Raw genomic sequence first — 20820 nt, forward strand, 5'->3', positions numbered from 1 at the left:
CCTTCAGAGGATGACCAAGATTAAAGATTGTGCTGAAAGGCGGAAAAGACTCAGGAGCCTGGAGGATTCCCCCCTCCCTTCCCTAAGTCACATCATCCTACACAATTACTCCCTTAGGAAATACAAGAATCTTGGCTCTGGCTGCCCCATACTTAACACACATGTCCGTTCCTCCAGAGACAATCCAGGTCATCATTTCTACTAACTACGGATTCCTTTTCTGTGGATTACTAGCAAATCACTCATAAAACAAACAGAATTATGAACTAAGTTTGAATCCAGTGGCACTTTTAAAGACCAAGAGTTTTATAAGAAGAGTTGGTTCTTACGTGCCACTTTTCTCTCCCTGAAGGAGTCTCAAAGCAGCTTACATTTGCCTTCCCTTTCCTCTCCCCACAACAGACACCCTGTGAGGTGGGTGAGGTTGAGAGAGCCCTGAGATTCCTGCTCGGTCAGTGCTGTGGGGAGCCCAAGGTCACCCAGGTGGTTGCATGTGGACAAGGAGCGGGGAATCAAACCCGGCTCGCCAGATTAGAAGTCCGCTCTCCTAACCACTACACCAAACTATTCAAGGTATTCTCTGTGCCGGAACTAGCAGAGTTCTACAGGGCCTGCAAAACCGAGCTCTTCTGCCAAGCCAACATCCCATAACGGCTAGGCCCACTGGACACACCGTGGAGCAAATTCAGTCTGACCAATCTGCTGGGCCATGGTCCAAACATTAAACAGTGAATGTTAAATGTTTCTGTATTATTGATGCCATTACTGTGTTTTACGAGCCTGTGCTGTATCTGATATACTGGACTCGTGTTCTCTGTGAACCGCCTGGAGCCACCTGGGAGGGCAGAATAAAAATGTCACAAATAAGCATTTGTGTTCATGCATCCTTTGTCATTCTGTTTCACTGTATCTGATGAAGTGTGCATGCAGACGAAACCTTGTATCTTGAATAAAATTCTTGGTCTTAAAGGTGCTGCTGGATTCCAATTTTGTTTTGCTGCTTCAGACCAACATAATTACATGGTGATTATATACTAACCACGATAAACAAATGAAGCTTGTCGGGTGGCCTCAGGCTTCTTACTCTCAGCCAAACCCACCTCGCAGGGTTGTTGTGAAAATAAAATGGGGAAAGAAGAGCTCCTTGGAGGAAAGTGGAGATAAGATGTACAAGGGCAGATGAATAGAAACAACCTGTTGCTTCCCCCTAGGGTGGGTGTTTGGTGGGTGTTGCAGCCCTCAGGGCAGCATTTAAGAGGGTGCATTTTTCCAAGTGTTGTGACCACACAATTACATTTGTGGTGCATTAAAATGATTTCTGCGCTATCATCTGTGAGTCAATGGTAGTTTAGATGAACTTCCTTTTTCACCTTTCCTTCTCCTTGCATCGTCTCCCAAATTAACTTCAAACATCGGGGGGAGGGGGGGGATTAAGAAAACTTTTATTTATAGAAACTCATGACAAGTCCACATAAATGCTCAGTCCAAGGGGACTAACACACTGCGCACAGCGCCTCTTCATTGGCTGTGGATGCCACACCTGGAAGGAGGTTCAGCGTTGACCGGCGTCTCGTGACAAGGAGCACTTTCTCCTGCAAGGGCCCAGGCCACACTCTGACTGGGGCTGGGGGCGGAGCTTCAGTCTGAGTGGGGAAGAGGCAGCGGCAGCATCACCACGTCGGGGGGCCAAAGCGTGAGATCAGCGCTTCTTGATCATCGAGGTCCTTCTGCACTTTCTTGCGCATGTAGAAGATGGGGCAGTCCCGACTGTGGGGACAAGAGAAAAAGGGTAATTAGTTTGGGGCGAGACGAGAAGATTGAGGAGCTGACAGCCTCTATGGCGAATGCTGGCAGGGGCTCATGGGAATTGTAGTCCATGGACATCTGGAGGGCCGCAGTTTGACTACCCCTGCTCTATGGGGCTGGTGGAAGAACAACGGATGCTGGGGGAGGGGCAAGAGCAGAACAAGGAACTAGGTTCCCCTGGTGGAAAAGACATGAGAACCCAAGAGTCCTGGCTCATCTCTTCCTGTTTGTGTTGGGGGTGGGGGTGGTTATCTCAACATCTAGCAAATCGCATTTTCTAAAGCGACTCTCCTAACAAAAGGGGGGGGGGAGAGAACCAGCCCAGTCTGCAAAGGTCTGGTGTTGCCATCCTCCAGTTGGAGCCTGTAGATCTCCCCAAGTTCCGATAACATTCATTTACCCTGGAGAAAAGAGCTACTCTGCGGAGTAGACTCTGGCATTTCCTCTCCCCTGAGTTCCCTCCTCAAACCTTGCCCTTCCCAGGCTCCAACCCTCAAAATCTCCAGGAATTCCCTTACTTGGGGCTGATACTCCTAACTAGTAGCACTCCTTGACACTTTTGTTACCTTCAAAGAATATTTAACATTGGCAGTTTTGCCCCAAAGGAGTACATTCCGCCTGTCATCTCAGTTGGTTTGCTCTGTTCTATTACCTCCATCTGCCGGCATGTGCAGACCCTGCTTCTCTCCCTCCATTAGCAAACCTCCCTCCCCTCTCAGGAAAACCCAGGTGACCCAGTTGATATCTTCCAAGCTGGAGCAGAAGGGCTCTGCAGCCTTCTGACAGGTGCTGTATTTATCAAGGCAATAAAACCAGGTTTGACATTCCCCCCCCCCCCCCCCCCCCGCCACCATGCCTCTTCGTGGGAGCCATCTGTTTGCTGATTGAGGACCTGTCTGATAAGCAGGTATAAACATCACAGGGTGGTATAAAGCCATATTTTAGCCCATATCCCCGTGGGAACAGGACAAGAACCGGGGCCGCTCTGTGAGGGCGTGGTGGGCGATCTGGTCCTCACCTGGTACACAACACGTCCTCGTGCAGGCTGCCCTGGCAGCGTTGACACTGTGTCCACAAGCGCGAGAACTTTTCTTCTAGGGAGCTCAGATGGGCTACCTGTCAAGAGGATCAAAGAAAGCAGCTAGTAGAACCCAGGGCTAATTATGCTCCTTTCCTTTAACATTCCTCTGCACTTCATTTCCCCAGTCTCATCCACCTCCCCAGAATACGCACAGCTTCCACAATCTCATCCCTTAACTCATAGGATTCTGCACTCTGTACAGAATATGGAGGGTTCTTGGACTCCCAAAATATTGGCCAGGCAGCCATTACCCATCTACCACTAACTAAATCAGCCCTCCCCAAAGATCTACTCACCTCCTTCTGGTAGAGCTCAGACTGGCGGCCTAAACAGAATTTGCAGACAGCACCTGGAAGGAGAAAAGCAAACCAGAAAATCTGTCCCCCTCACTTAGGACTGTGAGGTTCCTCTCTGCAGAATTGACACATATGAATCCCAAGAGTCAAGAGTGTGGGAGCTACCTAAGGGAGATTTGGTGAACGACTTTACTTTTGGTCAGTAAGTGACTGGCCTCTATATTTGGGCATCACGATTCTGAAATGTTTCACTTTCTGTTTTAAAAGATGTTTCGCTTTCTGTTTCTGCTTGGCTCACTGACTTGAGTAACTTGATGTCAATAATTCCTGGCTCACTGTGAATGCATCTACTGCTTGGTAGGATCATGGGATTTGTGAGGACACCTGTCCCAAGCATCATCCTTCCTCAAGATGACCGTCCTAACTCTCCCTCAGAAACATTAGCCAGCTGCCTGGAAGCAGTGACAAGACGGCTCAAGTCGTCTGAAGCTCAGTCCTTCAAAGATGGAGGTCCTGTGGCCCATGCGAGGAAGCATGCCTGCCCACCCTGGATGGGCAGCTCACTCCGCCAGGAACCTGGGCGTGATCCTGGATACTTCCCTCACAATGGAAGCCCAGGTCACAAAGGCAGCACGGCTGGCATTTTACCACCTCCGCCAAGCCAGACTACTAGCAGCCTATTTGGCCCTGGAACACCTAGCCAGTATCTATGCAACGGTCACCTCTAGACTGGACTTCTGCAACTCACTCTACGCAGGACTGCCCTCAACCATGATCCAGAAACTACAGCTGGTCCAAAATGCAGCTGCCAAGGTCCTCATAGTAACACCGTGAAAATCCCACATCTGGCCCAACCTTCATCAACTGCAATGGATACCAGTCAAATTCTGGATCAGGTTGAAGGTTCTGGTAATTACCTTCAAGGCCAACGTGGTCAGGGCCCAGTATACCTGAGGGACCGCCTCTCTACTTATTCCCCCAAAAGAGCTCTACACTCAGCCACCGCCAACCGGCTAAGGATCCCTGGCTCAAAAGAAGCCCACTTGGCCTCAACCGGGCCCAGAGCCTTCTCTGTCCTGGCCCCCACCTGGTGGAATGAACTCCCGGAGATCAGGGCTCTGACGGAACTAAACAGTTCTGCAGGGCCTGCTAGAGAGAACTCTTCCACCAGGCATTGGTTGAGGCCGACTGGAATCAATAGCATCTGCAGGGCTCTGAACCTCCCTTCCAAGAACCCAAACACCTGAACCATGGACCTGTTGAACTGCTGTGAATTAGAACGTTACTTTCAGTTATAGTTGCTATTGTTATTGTTATCAGTCCACTTATATGTTATTATGAAGAAACAAAGTTCTGTGTATTGTTTGTTCCACGTGAACCGCCCAGAGCCTCAGGGGAGGGCGGTATACAAACATAATAAACAGATAAATAAAATAAATAAGAGGACTCTTGAGGCAGATCAAAATTTCAGGAAGACGCTAGCATGCCCCCATGGAGGATCTGGGGGGGGGGGCATGTTTCCTTCTCAGTGCTCACCCTAGCCCCAGCTGAACATCCCAGGCATAGTAATTTTCAGCCTGGAAGGGGGGGGGGGCATTTTGTGGAGAGCTGAAGAACGGCTGGGGACAGGAGAGACCAGCAGGTCAAGATCTGTGTGTGCTAATCTGTCAGAGGGGTTTCCTGTTGGTTACAGAAGCTCAGCTCAGTCAACGCACACAGATCCTCTCTCACTCTGTGGCAAGTTCCGGCAATAGGAACTTACAACACACGCTGCTGTTAAGGAGCCAGGGAGGGGGGAAGGGCACTTATGTCGGTAAGAGGCGGCAAAAAAAAAAAAAAAAAGACCAGGCCAGGCAAGATGGCCACAGACAGGGTCTCACCGTGGTGGCTGAGCACAGCCCGACAGCCGATGCAGGTGCTTCGCTTGGTGGCAAAAGCCATGAGCCCCCCGACTTTGGCCGTCAGCACCGTTTTGCAGCGGGTGTGGTCCCCCTCTGCAAGGGAAGGAAGTCAAGAGGGTCACGCATGCTCCATTCCACATCCCCCACGTGACACGGCAGGGAGGGTCAGGAGGCCCCCCTCAAATGGGACAAAGGACCCAAAGTCTCTCTAACAGCACCCCAGAGGATGAGCCCTCTAAGCCTGCCAAGTCAAGAGAGTCCTTCTAGATCCACCCCCTTTCCTCCAACAGCTAGGGAGCCCTTCCCACGCACGGCCCATGGGAAGGGTTTAACAGCATGGGGAAAGTTGGAAATAAGAGACCATGGTGTCCCTCTCACTTTCCTCACCTGCTCATCGAGAGGTGAGGCTCATACCTGGGGACAGCAACCCCCCTCCCTCCATTTCCTAAGAGGGGCAAGGTCCAGGAAGAGTCCAAACACAACAAAGGTCTACACCAAGGGTAGTCAAACTGCGGCCCTCCAGATGTCCATGGACTACAATTCCCATGAGCCCCTGCCACCAAACGCTGGTAGGGGCTCATGGGAATTGTAGTCCATGGACATCCGGAGGGCCGTGGTTTGACTACCCCTGGTCTACACCCTTGGGCAGCCCCTTGAGAACACTTCACGGAGGTCAGGGCAGTGTAAGAGTGTTCCAGCCTCCCTTTGGGGTGCAGGGCGTGAGCACATGTTCTGGGCGCTCTGCCATCATAGACAAGAGCTGGTGCGAAGGCAAAGGCGCTTGACAAGCAGGAGCTACAGTGCTCGGGGAGGCGCGTTTGCCAGGCTGTGGTCAGATATGCAATCTCCTTTTCCCCACTTAGGGGAAACCAGTCTGCAGAAGATGCTGGCTGTGCATTATGCTGAGGGGGGGAGGGTGATGTCACAAAGCCCCCCCCCCAAGCAAAAAAAGAAAAGCTGAATAATCTTTTTAAAAATAGATCAAACGCCCAGGCAACAATTTAAGTGTAATTTTTTATAAAAAATGAAACATCTGCAGGGTGAATCACTATTGGCTAACAGGCAGGCACACTGGTTCAACATGCAGAAGGCAGAGGGGGAAACTGCCCTCCAGATTGCCCAGTTTTAAGGGATGTCTAGATTCTCACGGCACTGCCAGCTGTGAACACAGAACCAGGGGATGGTATGCATTAGAGGGATGTGCGCTTTGGCTTGGCTGCCTTGGCGATCACCGAAGGCTGAAGCAGCACATAGGAGGCCATTGCCCCTCCTGTCCGCGCCATGGTGCTGGCCTCCTGCACGCCGCCTTGGCCTTCGGTGACTGCTGAGGTGGCCAAGCTCAGCTGAAGCGCACATCCATCCCGGACAAATTACACTGTCAGACAGGAAAGGTGCGACTGAAAGCCATGTCTCCTCCATTCCTTGCTCCCTGACATGGAGGCCAGGCCCTGCCGCGGCTGCAGGAGAGGTGTCACACTTACTCAGCAGAATGTTTTGCGCTTTGCTCTCTCCCAGGATGGGGTCAAAGATGCGCAGGAGCGGCTTGGCCAGCTGCTGCTCCAGGTAGTACTGCGTGTCGATGGGCAGGTTGTTCTCCAGCACGTAGATCGGATCCTGAAGAAACAAAGTTAGCCTAAGAGGGCAGCGAGTGAGGAAGATGACCTCTGCAGGATCCTCCTCCGCAGAGTCCTTGCCCAACCGCTTCCACCCCGATGGCTCCCAAAAGGGAGGCTTCAGTAAAAGAAGCACACGAGCATGCTCACAGATGCAGGCAACAAGCAATAACTAAGGAACTCGGGTTGGCCTCAGAGATCAGGCCTGTCAGAGAGCCCTTAAATAGGAATGGCTTTTAAATCAGAACACGGAGAACGTGAGAGGGCAGGCAGAGCACTCAGAGATCTACTCCAGCACTCCAAATAAGCAAACAAACAAAAGGGTTCCAGCTATCTGCCTGGAGGCTCAACTCCTGTCTGAAATGTATCATTTCAGCAGCATGCAGGAAGGAAGAGGGCAGCAATGGGATGAGGTCTACTTCTGCACAAATACACAACGTATTGGATAAAGCCTTGCACTGGGATCATCTGCGGTTGAGGAAGGGTTGCCTCTGACCACCTGAAAAGGCTATGCTGGAAATCAGGGGCCATGTGGTTTGCACAAAGAAGGGGGACTGACCGGAAGGCTGGCTGGTTCCACCCCCTCTTAGGACTGGATAGGGGATTGGCTGAGCGATAGCACACCTGCCCTGCAGGAAGAGCTCACTTATACACTACTGTGGGGATCCAAAGTAGTTTTACGTTTTACAATGTTCTCTCTGCTTCCATTTTATTCTCTTAACAACCCTGTGAAGTAGGTTAGGGTGCATCTGGCCCAAGTTTCCATGGCAGAATGGGGATTCGAATTTCGGCCCCCCAAATATTAGACTGATAGTCCAACCACGAGCCAATGCTAGCTTCTCAAGGCCTCAGGATCAGGATCAGGGGACTGGCAAAGGGAAAGATCTCCACCAGAGACCCTGGAAGGCTGGTGCCATCCAGACCAGCCAATGCTGACCTTGATGAACAAAAGGTCTGACTCAACAGATCAGGGCAGGGGCCCCCAATTTCTGAACCCACCTCACTCCCCTGCCCCCCAACTCACTCAAACCCAGAAGAACATACCAACGTGTGGATGTCGCCTGGAAGTTATGACTGCACACTGGAGACAAAGGCAACACATTGGTGTTTGAAGCAAATCCTACCATAGAGTTTTGCTGAAAAGTTCGTGTCACCTGCTGACATCACTTCCAGGTGACATGAGCATGTTGGGGAGTTCTCAGAAAGGGCAGCCTCAGCCTCTGCTGGCAGCCCAATTTGACCTGGCAACCCTAGCACAACCTCAAGCTAGAGCTATTTGCAGACAGTAACCCAAGTCATTCAAAACAGGGGAAGGACTTGAGCATTTGCACTACAAGCTTCTTCTTGAACTCCGCTTAAGACCTGCAGCTACCCACCTGCCTTCCTCCCCCAAGTGCCCCAGTGACTGACCGCTTTCTGGGCTAGGCTGCTGGGACAATAAACGTCATTATTCTCCAGGCAAACAGTTATGCACGAACACTTCTGCCCATGCATGGGGGAATACGCAAGCCCGCGCTTGTTCCTGACTGCGCATCCAATCCCCCTCCCTCCCCTCCCTCCCCTGCCCCGACTCACTTCCGATTTCATGTATGCCGCAACTCCTTTGGCAGCACTGATGATGATGTAAGGCACTCGGTCCCCCAAGTTGGGGGCACTACCGGGATCTCGCCGGCGCATCCTATGGAGAAAAGGCATAAGCAGAGTTGAAGATGGTAGGAAGGGCTACCTCTGTCCGGACTGCGCATGTCCTTCCTGGAAACAAGACCCCTTTAAGGATGCCTATAAGCCAGAAAGACAGTGCTGCCAATCAGGCATCAATGATTGTTTTTCAGAGCCCATGTGTAGGCTTGGGATGTTGTAGGCCAGGGGTAGTCAAACTGCGGCCCTCCAGATGTCCATGGACTACAATTCCCAGGAGCCCCCTGCCAGCATTCGCTGGCAGGGGGCTCCTGGGAATTGTAGTCCATGGACATCTGGAGGGCCGCAGTTTGACTACCCCTGTTGTAGGCTAACGACTTGAAGCAACAGCTAGGGACAAGGCTCAGAACAGTTTTTGAAGGCGATAAACGTAGGAGGTTGGAAACAAACATGACACTGTGTTAACAGCACAGCTATACTGGGACATGTAACCTCAGAATAGAGATTGTGCCGAGACGCAAAGTGACAGAGAATGAAACACAAGAGTCCTGCAGATGACACAGGGCGGCGAGTGCCTTGATCTTGTTTGCAAAGAGGGGCAGCGAAGCAGACAAGCTAGGAAAGTGCCAGCCGGCCGCCCCGGGAGCCTTTGTGCAGCAGATGAGACAGCCACAGTCAGTACAGGAAGCCCAGAGCACAGGGGTGGGCGTCTCAGGAGGTTCCACTTGCAGCTGGGACCCGGCCACTGCTATTTCTGCCCTTCCCTTTAGTCACGCCTCGTTGGCCTCCCCCACACCTACACACCTCCCCCCCCAAAAAAAAAGTGATTACAGGCTCTCACCAAGACAAAAGACACCAGGTGGGGAAGAACGCAAGACTCAAGACCTCGGATGAGCAGCAATACCCTTTTTCCTGAACGGCCCACCCCTTGACATTTGCAAAGCCACCCCCTTGACAACTGGATCTTGAGAAGAGGGTCCAGGCAGGGCCATCACTCAGAGCTCTCCTCTCTTCTTCCCTGGGTCAAGGAGCTTAAAGGAGACTCAAGGGACCCTTCCCACTCTCCTATAAAAAGATTTCGTAAGAATAAAAATGGCCTCCCACAACCTACCGCTCAGCCAGCTCCACGTGGGCCTGGCGTCCCGCGTACTCGTCTGCTGTGCGAGTCAGTTCCTTGGTAATCACCAGCTGCGAGATGTCAACTCTGTTACACAGCAGGTCAGAGATGACCTCCTTGGCGTGGGCCACAGCACCTGCGGGGTCTCTGAAGAGGCAGAGAGGGAGGCACAAGCCTGTGGCAAATCACAGCCATTTTCTCAAAACAGGCTACCAAGAAAGTATGAGTGGTGGTAGACGTCAGGAGTTATATCAACGTTCCAGGTGATCTACAATTTTGGGAATTAGGTACTTCTCTATCTTGTTCTCCAGCACTTCCTTCCAGTCAGCTTCCACCAGTGTCTAAATCTCGCACCCATACATGGCAATGGGGAATGCTGTGGCACAAATTGCCTTGACCTTTGTTGCCAGCAGGACAGCCTTACGCTCAAGAATCATTTCTTGCTCCTTCATGGCTGCCCTTTCCAGCCTCCACCTCCTTCTACTGTCCATTTCCATCAGCAGCTCACCCCCTCCACTTTACACGTAACGCCTTTCTCCCTCTCTTTCTCTTCCTTTCCTCCTCACTCTTCCCAAAGGGCCACTTCTCCAGCATCACAGCTGAGCAAGAGGTGGGCAGAGGAGGAGAAGGAGAAGGTGGTGGGGACAGAGGCAAAGGTGTCTTCTGCTGCTGATGCAAAGGGGAGGCCCAGAATGCATGCGCACTGATGAGGAGGTGGTGACCCCCCCCCAACCTCTGACAGAAAGGGAAGGGCAGGCTATAAAAATAAAGTTATTATTTGTATTATCATTATTATGAAAAGCTGAAGGCAGCAAGAAAAGAGGAAGACCTAACATGAGATGCATTGACACAACGGAGGAAGCCACGGCCCCATTCTGTAAGACCAGAGCAAGGCTGTTAATGACAGGATGTTTTGGAGGATGTCAATTCATAGGGACACCATAAGCTGGAAGTGACTTCACAGACTTTACACACAGCCCTTGCAAGTTCTTCTCGTTTTCCCCCTCCCCCGACTCCCATCTCTTTTTGGTTGCTTGAACAATCATTTTGCTGCTTTGGATGGATATTCTACAGTTTGTTAGATCTACTGAACTGGAACTATTTTTCAACTCCTGACCCAAAGTATGCACCTGCCACCATCTCGCCTCAGAGGTGCCCAGCATGTCCTGGATCAGGCTATCAGACCGCACTTTGAAGGGGGAGGGGGACGCTCACAAACACCCACAGACCTATCAATGAGCAGCTTCTGCAGACAGGTGTTGATGAGGTTGGCCACAAGGGGGCAGTTGTCACGCCGCACAGTCTCTATGCCCTTGCAGTCCATCTTGTCATGCGTGTCGGGGTTCGATGAGAAGTACAGGCCGGCATAGCGCTTTTTGTTGATGAGCAGGTAGGGAAAGTACACCTGGAAGGCCGGCAGATTTGAGGAAACGGGGGGAAAACAGTGTATGACTACAAGCCGGATAGGATTGATAGAGTATGCAACACCACTGATGCTACACATATATCTAAACCAGAGTTGTAGAAATAATCAACTTTGTAAAAATAATAACAAGAAAAGAAAGCACTGAAATACAATGTTTGTATAAACAGATGTTTGCAGGAACCTAGTGATCTTCCTGTTTCAAAGAGAACCATCCGATTCTTTGTGCAAGGCTAAACAGGAGAAATGTTTACCAGTCAGCAGAAGACCCAGGTAACTGATGGGTGAATTTCTGATGAGTGAATGTTAGATTTGGTATGCCGATGACACCCAGCTTTTCCTCATGATGGACGGCCATCCTGAATCACCCCAGACTCATTAGCCAAAGCTGGCTCAAGCAAAACTACTGAAGCTTAATCCTTCAAAGATGGAGGGCCGGTGGTTTGGCAGGAAAGGGCCAAGCAAGGAAGCGCAACTGCCCAACGGGGATGGGGGGCAACTGTCAATTGCACACTCAGCCAGGAATCTGGGCGTGATCTTTGATTCCTCCCTCTCCATGGAGGAACAGATCGCAAAAGTAGCACGGCTGGGATTCTTCCACCTACCTCAAGCCAAGCTACCAGTGCCCTACCTGTCCCCAGAACACCTAGCCACAGTGATCCAGGTGATAGTCACCCTCTATGCTAGATTTCTGCAACTCGCTTTATGTGGGCCTACCCTTATCCCTGACCTGGAAATTCCAACTGGTGCAGAATGTGGTAGCCAGGTTCTTATGGGAATATCTTGGAGGGCCCACATTCAGCTCACACTCCAACAGCTGCACTGGCTACCAGTTAACCAGTAGATCAGGCTTAAGGTTCTGGTAATTACCTTCAAGGCCATACACAGTCTGGGCCTTGAGTATCTGAGAAACTGCCTCTCTACTTATACCCCCCCAAGGAGCATTATGCTCCACCAACACCAACAAACTGGTCAGCCCTGACCCCAGGGAAGCTCATCTGGCAACGACTAGAGTTAGGGCTTTCTCAGTCTTGGCTCCCACCTAGTGGAACGAGCTCCCAGACGACATCAGGAGCCTACCGGAGCTAAAACAATTCCACAAGGCCTACAAAAAGAGCTCTTTGACTGGGTTTTTGGTCAATTCAAGTGAACAAGCCACCAACCATCAACCAGAAGCTCCCATCGAATGCACCAACAGGAAAACAGAACCACAGTGCAGACAAACTAAACTGTTGATTGTTGGTTACTGATTGTTCAACTACACTGTTCGATACAAGTTTCACTATTAAATATGTCTATTGGACTGTATTGCTTTATGAGACTTACAATGTAAGATGTTTATTGTAAGATGTAAGATGTTTATTGGACTGTATTGCTTTATGAGACTTACAATGTAAACCACCCTGAGCTAAAAGGGAGGGTGGTAAACGAACGAACGAACAATTTTTTTTATCACAATGTAACCTGCTTTGAGCCTCAGGAAGACAAGTATAATTTTTTTTTAATTGCTTTAAATGAAGATTCTAGGAGAGAGGGAAAAGAGACCAAAACATTTCCTTAAAGTCAATGGATGTTGAAGAATGCCCGGAAAAATCTTCTTACCTCTCCCAAGTATTCAGGTCAGGGGCAGCCAAACTGTGGCTTCCCAGAGGTCCCATGAGTCCTGCCAGCACAGTGAGCTAATGATCTCACCCTACAAGCCCAGTTTCAAAGGCAGGCTTTGTCCGTCCTGCTGCCTTCCCAACATCAGAGGCACAGAAGCACCTGGTCCCTCCCCACTTAGCTCTAAGCACATCAAAAACATTTTGGGCACAGCAGGAACAGAGCCCAACATTCATGGAGTGGCAGGGACAACGAAAGGAAAACCAAGATTCAAATTTTTGAAAAGCGTCATAACTTTGTGGGGTTTCAAAGGCAGCAAACAGTGGGGTTTCAAGGCAACAAAAAGAGCCTGACTCACCTTCTCAAACTCCAACTTGATGGGGGGTGTAAAATGACTGGAGACCCAAGCAGCCGCTTCCCTGCCTATCTCCATTGCCTCAGCCACCGATGACACACCCAGACGGCACATCACCGAATCCGTGTCCCCGTACACCACCTGTGAGTTGAAGGACACCGAAATGGAGGCTTTGTAAGCTATGGTGAAATTTCTTGGCTCCGTTACAGAGAAGCCAGACCACCCACTCCCCCTATCAAGTTCCACGGCCGAGCTGCCACAGAAATATTTTAAAAAATCTTCCTCTTGCAGCCAGTCAGTGTCCGTTAGGGTTGTGTGCTTCGGCGGCCAATCACACAACCCTAGATAGTGCAGCATAATGATAGCCCTCCAGGGTCTAAGGTAGAGCTCTCTCACATCACTTGCTTCTTGGTCCTCTAAACTAGCGATCCCCAACCTGTGGGCTGCGGACCACATGTGGTCCGTCGACTAACTGGAGATGGGCAGTGAAGGACGCCTTCTCCCCCCCCCCCCCCCCCGGCCCTTTACTTCATCCACGATCTGGCAGGCGCACATGGGACTATCTCGTTGCAGAGAAACAAGCTCAGGGTTCCCATTGATCTGTCATTGTCATGAGTTAGAATTTCCATGAAAATAAAATGTTCCTTATGTTCATTGTTGTGGCGTGTCTGTATCTTATTTTGAAGGGATGTTTAAACATTACCATAGCGACCAGAGTCAGAGAGCGTTAGGGCAGTGGGCCTCAGTAAAATTGTCAAGCGTTGAGTGGTCCCCGGTGATAAAAAGGTTGGGGACCACTGCTCTAAACCACACGTGCCAGGGATTCAATCTGGGATGTTCAGCAAGTGAACAACATGCTCTATGATTGAGCCACTTTGGTCCCCCCCTCCATCCAGGCTGACTACCCACATGGCCACTCCTCAACTCTTTCTGGGACAGCTTTCTCCACTCCCAGTGGCCATTCTGAAGACATCAGTACTGCCAAAGACAGCATGCAAGGGGAGAGAAAGCAAGGCCAAAACAACAAAGGACAAGAGGGGCTTTATTAATGCATCAGCCTGGAGCACTTCTCTGCCTTCTCCCCCTTAGGACGATGGCAGCTAGAGTCTGTCTTTTGTCTATGGCAGCCACCATTGCCCACCGTTACACAGGGAGCCCCCTCCCCCCATCTCCTTCCTACCTTGGCATCAGCACTGTAACCCCCGGCAATGGTGTACTTGGATTCCACCAGCTGCTTCGTCTTCTCAATCATCTGGCGGCCAAATCCAGTCACACTCTGCACCCAGGGAAGAAAGTGAGGGATGCTGGATTTTGTCAGGAAACTTTAAGAGCTCCAGGAGTCTCCAGTTCATCATTGCACTCAACTGAGTCTCTCCCCCTCAGCACAACCACAGGATTCTCCCAAACAACACACATCTGTACAGCTGATCTGTCACCTCTTCAGAAATTCTTTCCACCTGAGAACTAATCTATTGCAGGCTCTGCAGGACTGAACATGCATTTTTAAAAACCATTGTTCCTTCGGCCAGCAACCGTGCGTTTTCAAGAAGTAACAGCCAGTGTAGTGCAGTGGTTAAGAGTGTTAGGCTAGGATCTGGGGGGACACAGGTTTGATTCTCTGCCCGGCCATAGAAGCTGGCTGGGCTGGGCAGCCTTAGGCCAGTCATGCCCTCTCAGCCTAACTCACTTCAAAAGGTTGTGCTCCGAGTCCCTTTTGGGAAGAAAAGCATCAAAATCAAAATGAAGTAAATAAAGTATTTATTATGCTGATTGCCTTTGCTGGGTAAGGTTCATGCAGGCCCAATGCAGGTAGAAATTACATGGTGGGTTTGCTGAAATACACTGTCTTCTTATATCTTAAAATGTCCTACTATGCTAACGCTTGTATACTCCCAGCCACAGGGGAGTGTAAAGGAAAACAAACATAGTTCTGCTTGAAACAAGCATGGGTTTCAACAGCACATGACACTTCAGTATCATTTCTAATGCGATAACCATGCACATATGGGAGTGGCAGAATGCACAGCTGGCCATTGGCATGTTATGACTTAAATCCGCTTCTGAGATCATATCAGAAGAAATGCTTCCTGTTACATACTCTCCCGCAGACAGAAAAGATAGTGGGGACACCATTGCTTTCCCTTAGATCAGGGCTAGTCAAACTGCGCCCCCCCCCCCAGATGTCTATGGACTACAATTCTCAGGAGTCATGGGAATTGCAGTCCATGGACATCTGGAGGGCCGCAGTCTGACCACCCCTGCCTTAGATCAAGCAGACAGGAAGGTGTCATTCTGTTGCTTCCGCAAGGGCCGTTAGGCAGACAGAAATCTTCCATGGGATTCAAGTCCCACCACCTCAATACATGAAGCTCCCATTTAGCTATCAGGTCTTCCACAAGCAGTTTTACAGAGATCTAGTGGGTGGGATTTGGGACAGGAAGGGACCTCAGTGCAGGATATTGCTGGGGAGTCCCCCCTCCAAAGCAGCCATTTTCTCCAGCAGAACTGATGTCGGTTGCCTGGAGATGAGCTATAACTCCAGGGGATCCCCAGGTCCCACCTGGAGGCTGGCAACCCTGTCTACCCCCTGTGCATTTTCCTGAACTATTTCTAAAATTAACCTGAACTAATGGCAACTGCCCCCTCTTTATGACTCCATAAAGTCAATAATGCGCTGTCCAAAGTGCTATTTCCTTTTGTTTTTTTGTCCTGATGCTGATGCAGCATGGAAATGTTTGTATGCTGAACTTGAGGGTATTTTTCTAATGATGCTTCCTAAATCACAGCAAACCACCTGCAGATAGTCAGGTATGGCCAAGGATCACCAGCAGGAATGTGCTCTGTCAGCTGCAGAGACAGCAAATATAGAGGCTCACTTAAGGTGCCCTCTGCTGATATGCAATGGGCTGATTTTATGTAACCTGCCACGAGTCTACGGAAAGAGGTGGGATAGAAATCAAATACAGTAAACAAATAAATACATAACAGATGGGGGGATCAGCAAGAGCCGCTTCCCACGTCTGAGTCATGATCAGTCATGATTTCGGCGCCTGCTAAAGTCGAAAGGGAGGCTGGGCTTACCTGAGAGATCTCGAGGCAAGGCAGCTTGCCCACTTGGGCCCCAGTGAAGCCATAAACGGAGTTGGCGCTGACCTTGAGGGCCAGCTGCCGCCCATCCAATACCTGGCGCTTGAACGGATCGGTCTCCCGCTGCAGCTCTCCCTTGGCCCTGTGCCATTCATGACAAAAAGGGAAGATCAGACAGCGGAGTAAAGGTCATCCTGGATATGGTAGGGGATCCACTTGTTTTTCTGAACACCAAGACAGTATTGGGGGGGAGGGGGTCTTTTTAAATTGAAAGCAGGACAGAGGGGGTGAGGAGAGTGAAAGCCCAGTCTCCTCTATTATGCTGGAAAAGTGCTGTGGCTACTGAGCCTCTGTTCTGCACATACAGACGGTGCCACGTTCAACCCCCTGCCTGTCCAGTTAAAGAACTAGGAAGTAGGTGACATGAAAGATTATAACAACTGGATTCCACCCTCTTGTCACACATGCCCAGTCAAAAGCCCAAATATTCTATCCTACAGGCCCAACTGGGTATTCCAACTACCAATCAGGGAATTCAATCCTTTCTTGACTTCTCTCTCACCCATCGCTCACCCACCCTTTCCAAACAGCTCCAAATCCAACCTATACCCTCCTTGCTCCTCCTTAAATCTCCATCACAGAAACCCCAAAACCTTGGCTGCCCTATTCCTCACTACAGAGAATCTGGATCCCACATATGAATATTGAAAGCTGACTGAGATATGGCCAAACCACCCCAGTATGGCATCATCCAGGCCCACAAGTGGTCCATGTAGGTCTCCCTCTCAGCCCTCGTCATGATTAGCTGGATTAAGGTTTTGTAACTTGTGTGGGCTTTGTAGCTGGCATGGAGCCGTGTTCCAATAAATCTAAATCTCTCTCAGCCCTGTTACTGGACATCCTTACCCCTGGAGGCACTGGGGACTGGGCTTGGCTGGGTGGACTTTGCTATCAAGATACAGCTCATCCTTCGTCTGTGCCCTTCCCTATTAAGACCCAGAGAGGTCCCCACGCTGCCTCACCTCTTGCGGGCTGCCAGCAAGTTCTCCAAGATTTCAGGCAGCAGCCCTTTGCGAACAGACGCCTTCACAAACTGGTCACTGGTCGGGGTGCGGATGAACTGCTCTGGCAAAAGCCTAGCAGGGAAAGGTAACACTCAATCAGAGGGCACGCTAGCCGGGAGTCTTGCTATTGTACATCTTCATCCCTGTCTCTAATGACTCTAATGACCCCCAAATAGTCCCATATTTATGTAGCAGTGCCCCTTGAATTCCCACTGGGATCCTGGTGCAGAGGAGGACGAGCCAAGTTCTTCTTGGGCCTCGAGGACTATCCCGCAGGACTTCAGGGACAGTTTTAGTGATTCTGGGGCCAGAAGTTTCAGATGGGGTCTCAGATTCACTACCACCACACTGGCAGCCCCCAGCCTCCAGGACTATTCAAGGTGTGGCACTCACCTTGTGTGAAGTGGGCAGGAGCTACCCCCAAAATTAACTGTCCAAATCCCAGGAGGAATAATACAAGTGAAAGCAGGAGTCTGCTCCTTTTTTCCTTTCTTCTGGGAGGGGCACCGGCCTCTAGGCAGCTAGGAGCCTCCCCATATGTGGGGCCTGGGACAGCTGCCCTTGTTGCCCATTGGCTATGACCACCCCCTGTTGACCTTGGAACATGAAAGATATTTCGCTTCAGAAAAGCCTGGCTTTCCCCATGCCCATGTTCTATGCAGTTGTCATATTAGGTATGAGGAAGGAATCCTGATGTTTTTTTTATGGCAACATTTGTAATGGTTTGGATATGGGGAGATATTTTTCATTCTAGACTGGTTTTAAATGTTTCAAAAGTCTTTTCTACACACTTAGTGGCAATGCCCCAAGATCTTGTAATTCTGAGGGAAGCATTAATTGAAACACAAAACATTCCTGGGGAAGTATGAATCGAAATAGAAGACATTACAGGCTGTAAGATAACATTAAAAGCATCTACAGTTTTAGTGGGAAGGTCTGATCGTAAAATGATATCCAAAGAAAGACTGGAGCGCATTTTGTTGCTCTTAATGTGTACTAAATCCACAATGGCAGCATTTTGGAACAGGATAAAAATACCTCATAAAAACACTACTATAATGCCCAAGATCTCTTGTTCTTGAACAAAAATCTCCTCCTGACTCAAAATCATTGATCATCCATTTTACACAATTAATTTCACAATTAAAAAATTCTTTGGGCAAAAAACAAAGCAGAAAATCCACAAAAAGGCCTTTGAGATACAGCTCCATCCTGGTTTTTAAAATACCCGTATTTGCCGGCGTACAAGACGACTGGGCGTATAAGATGACCCCCCAACATTTCCACTCAAAATACAGTACTAGGGGCCACTATGGGCAGCTATGTCTATCCCAACTGAAGTGCACCCGGTGTATAGGACAACCCCCCCACTTGGAGGCATGTTTTTCAGGGGAGAAAAGTAGTCTTATACACCAGCAAATACTGTAAATAGAGTTTTAAAATTATTTATTTATTATTTATTGTATTTCACCCACTACTCAGATTTTATAAGATGTGACCACATAAACACTCACTGATCCAAGTAGGCCTAGTTTGGGACACCAGTGGTTATCACTACTAGTCCTTCCTTTGTAGTCAATTCATTTTTATTATGTTCTTCATAATGTGTTATTAGTAGCCATAAATATTAACTAATTGTTAAAAATTCATAAGACAAGGACATCTTCCCCACCCTGTGTCCACTCCCCCACCATCACAACCTGACTCTGCTCCTCCCACTCTACTAATTCGGTAAAGCACCAATTCAAGAATGTTCTGTCACTCACCCATAGCGCTCTACTGCCCCCTGTTGCAGCAGTGTGGTATAGCACAGGTTGTGCGCCATCATGATGGAAGGATACAGGGAAGAGAAGTCCAAGGTAGCTATGGGCACATCGTAATAGCTAATAGGGAGTGGGTGGATGAGAAAAAAAGAGAGAAAGATGGGAGGGAACTGGTCATATTCCTCCTCCGCATCTTACTGGATTTAACCCAAATACCCTACTCTACCTGCCCACCTAACCTTTGGAGAATCCATGTTCCACCTCTGGCCAAATTCTTATCTATTATTTGTTCTATCTGCAAGGAGCTCAGGGGAGTGGATATAGTTTCTCTCCCCCTCCATTATAACCTCTCAAACACCCTTCGAGTGACTGGTCCAAGGCTACCACATCAGCTTCCATGGCAGAGTGGCAATTTCAGTCTCCAGTCTGAGGATTACAATGAGGGCTTAACAAAAAATTAGGCATTCCTCAGCCTTATTAGAACCACCCCAAACCCAGGCTGCCTTCAGTCCATGCTTCCCTTCTCCCATCTTCACAAATTCCTTCGGGCCCACTCATGACATCAACCTATTTCCCTTGCAGGGAACCCACCCTGCAGTAACTTTCGGTGGGCTGAGCTCAGTCAACACTTACTGCAGGGCAAGAAGAAAACATGCAGCCCTTCGCAAGAGCAGGTGGTCTCAAAGACTCTTCCCCCAGCACCAGTTCCCGCAGGACTTACCCCTTCAGTGGCTCAATGACGGTTGCTCCAGCGTAGTCTTCCCCGCCTTCTGACTTCACCACTGGCATCAACAGATCCTGCTTCATGGCCTTTGGGTACAGAGAAGAGGCAGATCTGGAGGCTTCTAGCTATTCTCCCATAACCCATGAGGTTATCCCCGCATGAGTCTGTCCCACCACTCTCAGCTCTCTGCCTATTGCACAGACAAGATAAAAAGATGGGCAACTGACATGGCACATTACCCAAGCCAAAGCATGCTTCAAGAAAAATGCACTTAGAAAGACTAGAGCAGATGCCACAATCAGCTGCTTGTCATTTGATCACTGACAGAGAACAGCCAATGCCCCCAGCCGAATAGGGACTAGAGATATAGAACAGTGCCACACGGCTTGTGCTTGTAGGTCTGTCTATGCAGGAAGCTCAGGAGACAGCAGCCTCTAACCTGCCTCGCTTGCCTGAGCTGCCTGTTATTTATTTATTTCCTTCATTTATATTTTACATTTCTCCCCAATGGTGACTCAAAGAGGCTTACATCATACTGCTCTCCTCCATTTTACCTTCACAACAACTGTGTGGTAGAGTAGGCCAAGATCTTGAGACTGGCTCCAGATCACCCCTCTAGCTTGCATGGCAGAATAGGGATTTGGACCTGGGTCTCCCTGATCCTAGTCTGATACCCTAACCAACGACATCACAATGGCTCAGTGAAGAAATGAAGAATGGTCCACCTCCAAGCCACGTTTCAAGGGTGCTTTGTCTAAAGCAATTATTAGCACCAGCAAGCCCAAACTCATCAGATTTTGGAGGCTACACAAGGTCGCTCCTGGCTAGTGTTTGGATGGGAGACCTCCAAGGAACACGAGGGTCATGACGCAGAGGTAAGCAATGGCAAGCCACCTCCAAACCTCCTTGCCCAGCTGCCAGACAATCCTCGGCTCTCCTGGCTACACCACACCACACATGCCATATGATAAATCAATCTTACAGGGTGGTAATCTACACATGGGTAATCTACACATGCATCTGGAAACCCCTGAGGGAGGAGCAGTTTTCAAGGGGGTTTACTGGGGCCTTCCTCCTGACATTACTGAAAGATCAGCAGTAGCATCAAAGTGCTTGGAAGAAGCTTTGGCATCATGCTTGCCTGTCCCTCTTTTTGCCAGTCTAACTAGAGAATGAGTCTGGAGCCACAAGAGACTAACAAGAGAATGAGTCTGGAGCCACATTTCACCTGAAGCCAAATTTCTCATGTTATCATGTCATAAGCTGCCTTGGAAATCAGTTGATGAAAAAAACTGGACATGGATCTCTACATCAGAATCAGGCACCTGTTGAATCATCAAAGGGACTGGG

The 20820-nt window shown here is 49.6% G+C and overlaps 1 protein-coding gene across 3 annotated transcripts in view; it reads right to left on the reverse strand.

Moving 5' to 3' along the window:
* Positions 1–1412: 1412 nt before the first annotated feature.
* The window catches only part of POLD1 (DNA polymerase delta 1, catalytic subunit), a 30826-nt gene continuing 11418 nt past the window's right edge, over positions 1413–20820 (reverse strand). For all 3 annotated transcript variants that reach the window (XM_077314044.1, XM_077314043.1, XM_077314045.1), the window contains exons 14-27: positions 19468–19556; positions 18750–18866; positions 16942–17055; positions 15914–16061; positions 14013–14108; positions 12836–12973; positions 10682–10857; positions 9447–9599; positions 8273–8375; positions 6566–6698; positions 5064–5177; positions 3184–3236; positions 2825–2922; positions 1413–1767 (exon numbers count right to left, since the gene is read on the reverse strand). In XM_077314044.1, coding sequence (XP_077170159.1) covers positions 1671–1767; positions 2825–2922; positions 3184–3236; positions 5064–5177; positions 6566–6698; positions 8273–8375; positions 9447–9599; positions 10682–10857; positions 12836–12973; positions 14013–14108; positions 15914–16061; positions 16942–17055; positions 18750–18866; positions 19468–19556 — 1629 coding nt within the window. In that variant the 3' untranslated portion in view covers positions 1413–1670. The remainder of the gene's footprint in view (positions 1768–2824; positions 2923–3183; positions 3237–5063; positions 5178–6565; positions 6699–8272; positions 8376–9446; positions 9600–10681; positions 10858–12835; positions 12974–14012; positions 14109–15913; positions 16062–16941; positions 17056–18749; positions 18867–19467; positions 19557–20820) is intronic.

This window comes from Paroedura picta, chromosome 16, assembly GCF_049243985.1.
Source record: "Paroedura picta isolate Pp20150507F chromosome 16, Ppicta_v3.0, whole genome shotgun sequence".
NCBI lineage: Eukaryota > Metazoa > Chordata > Lepidosauria > Squamata > Gekkonidae > Paroedura > Paroedura picta.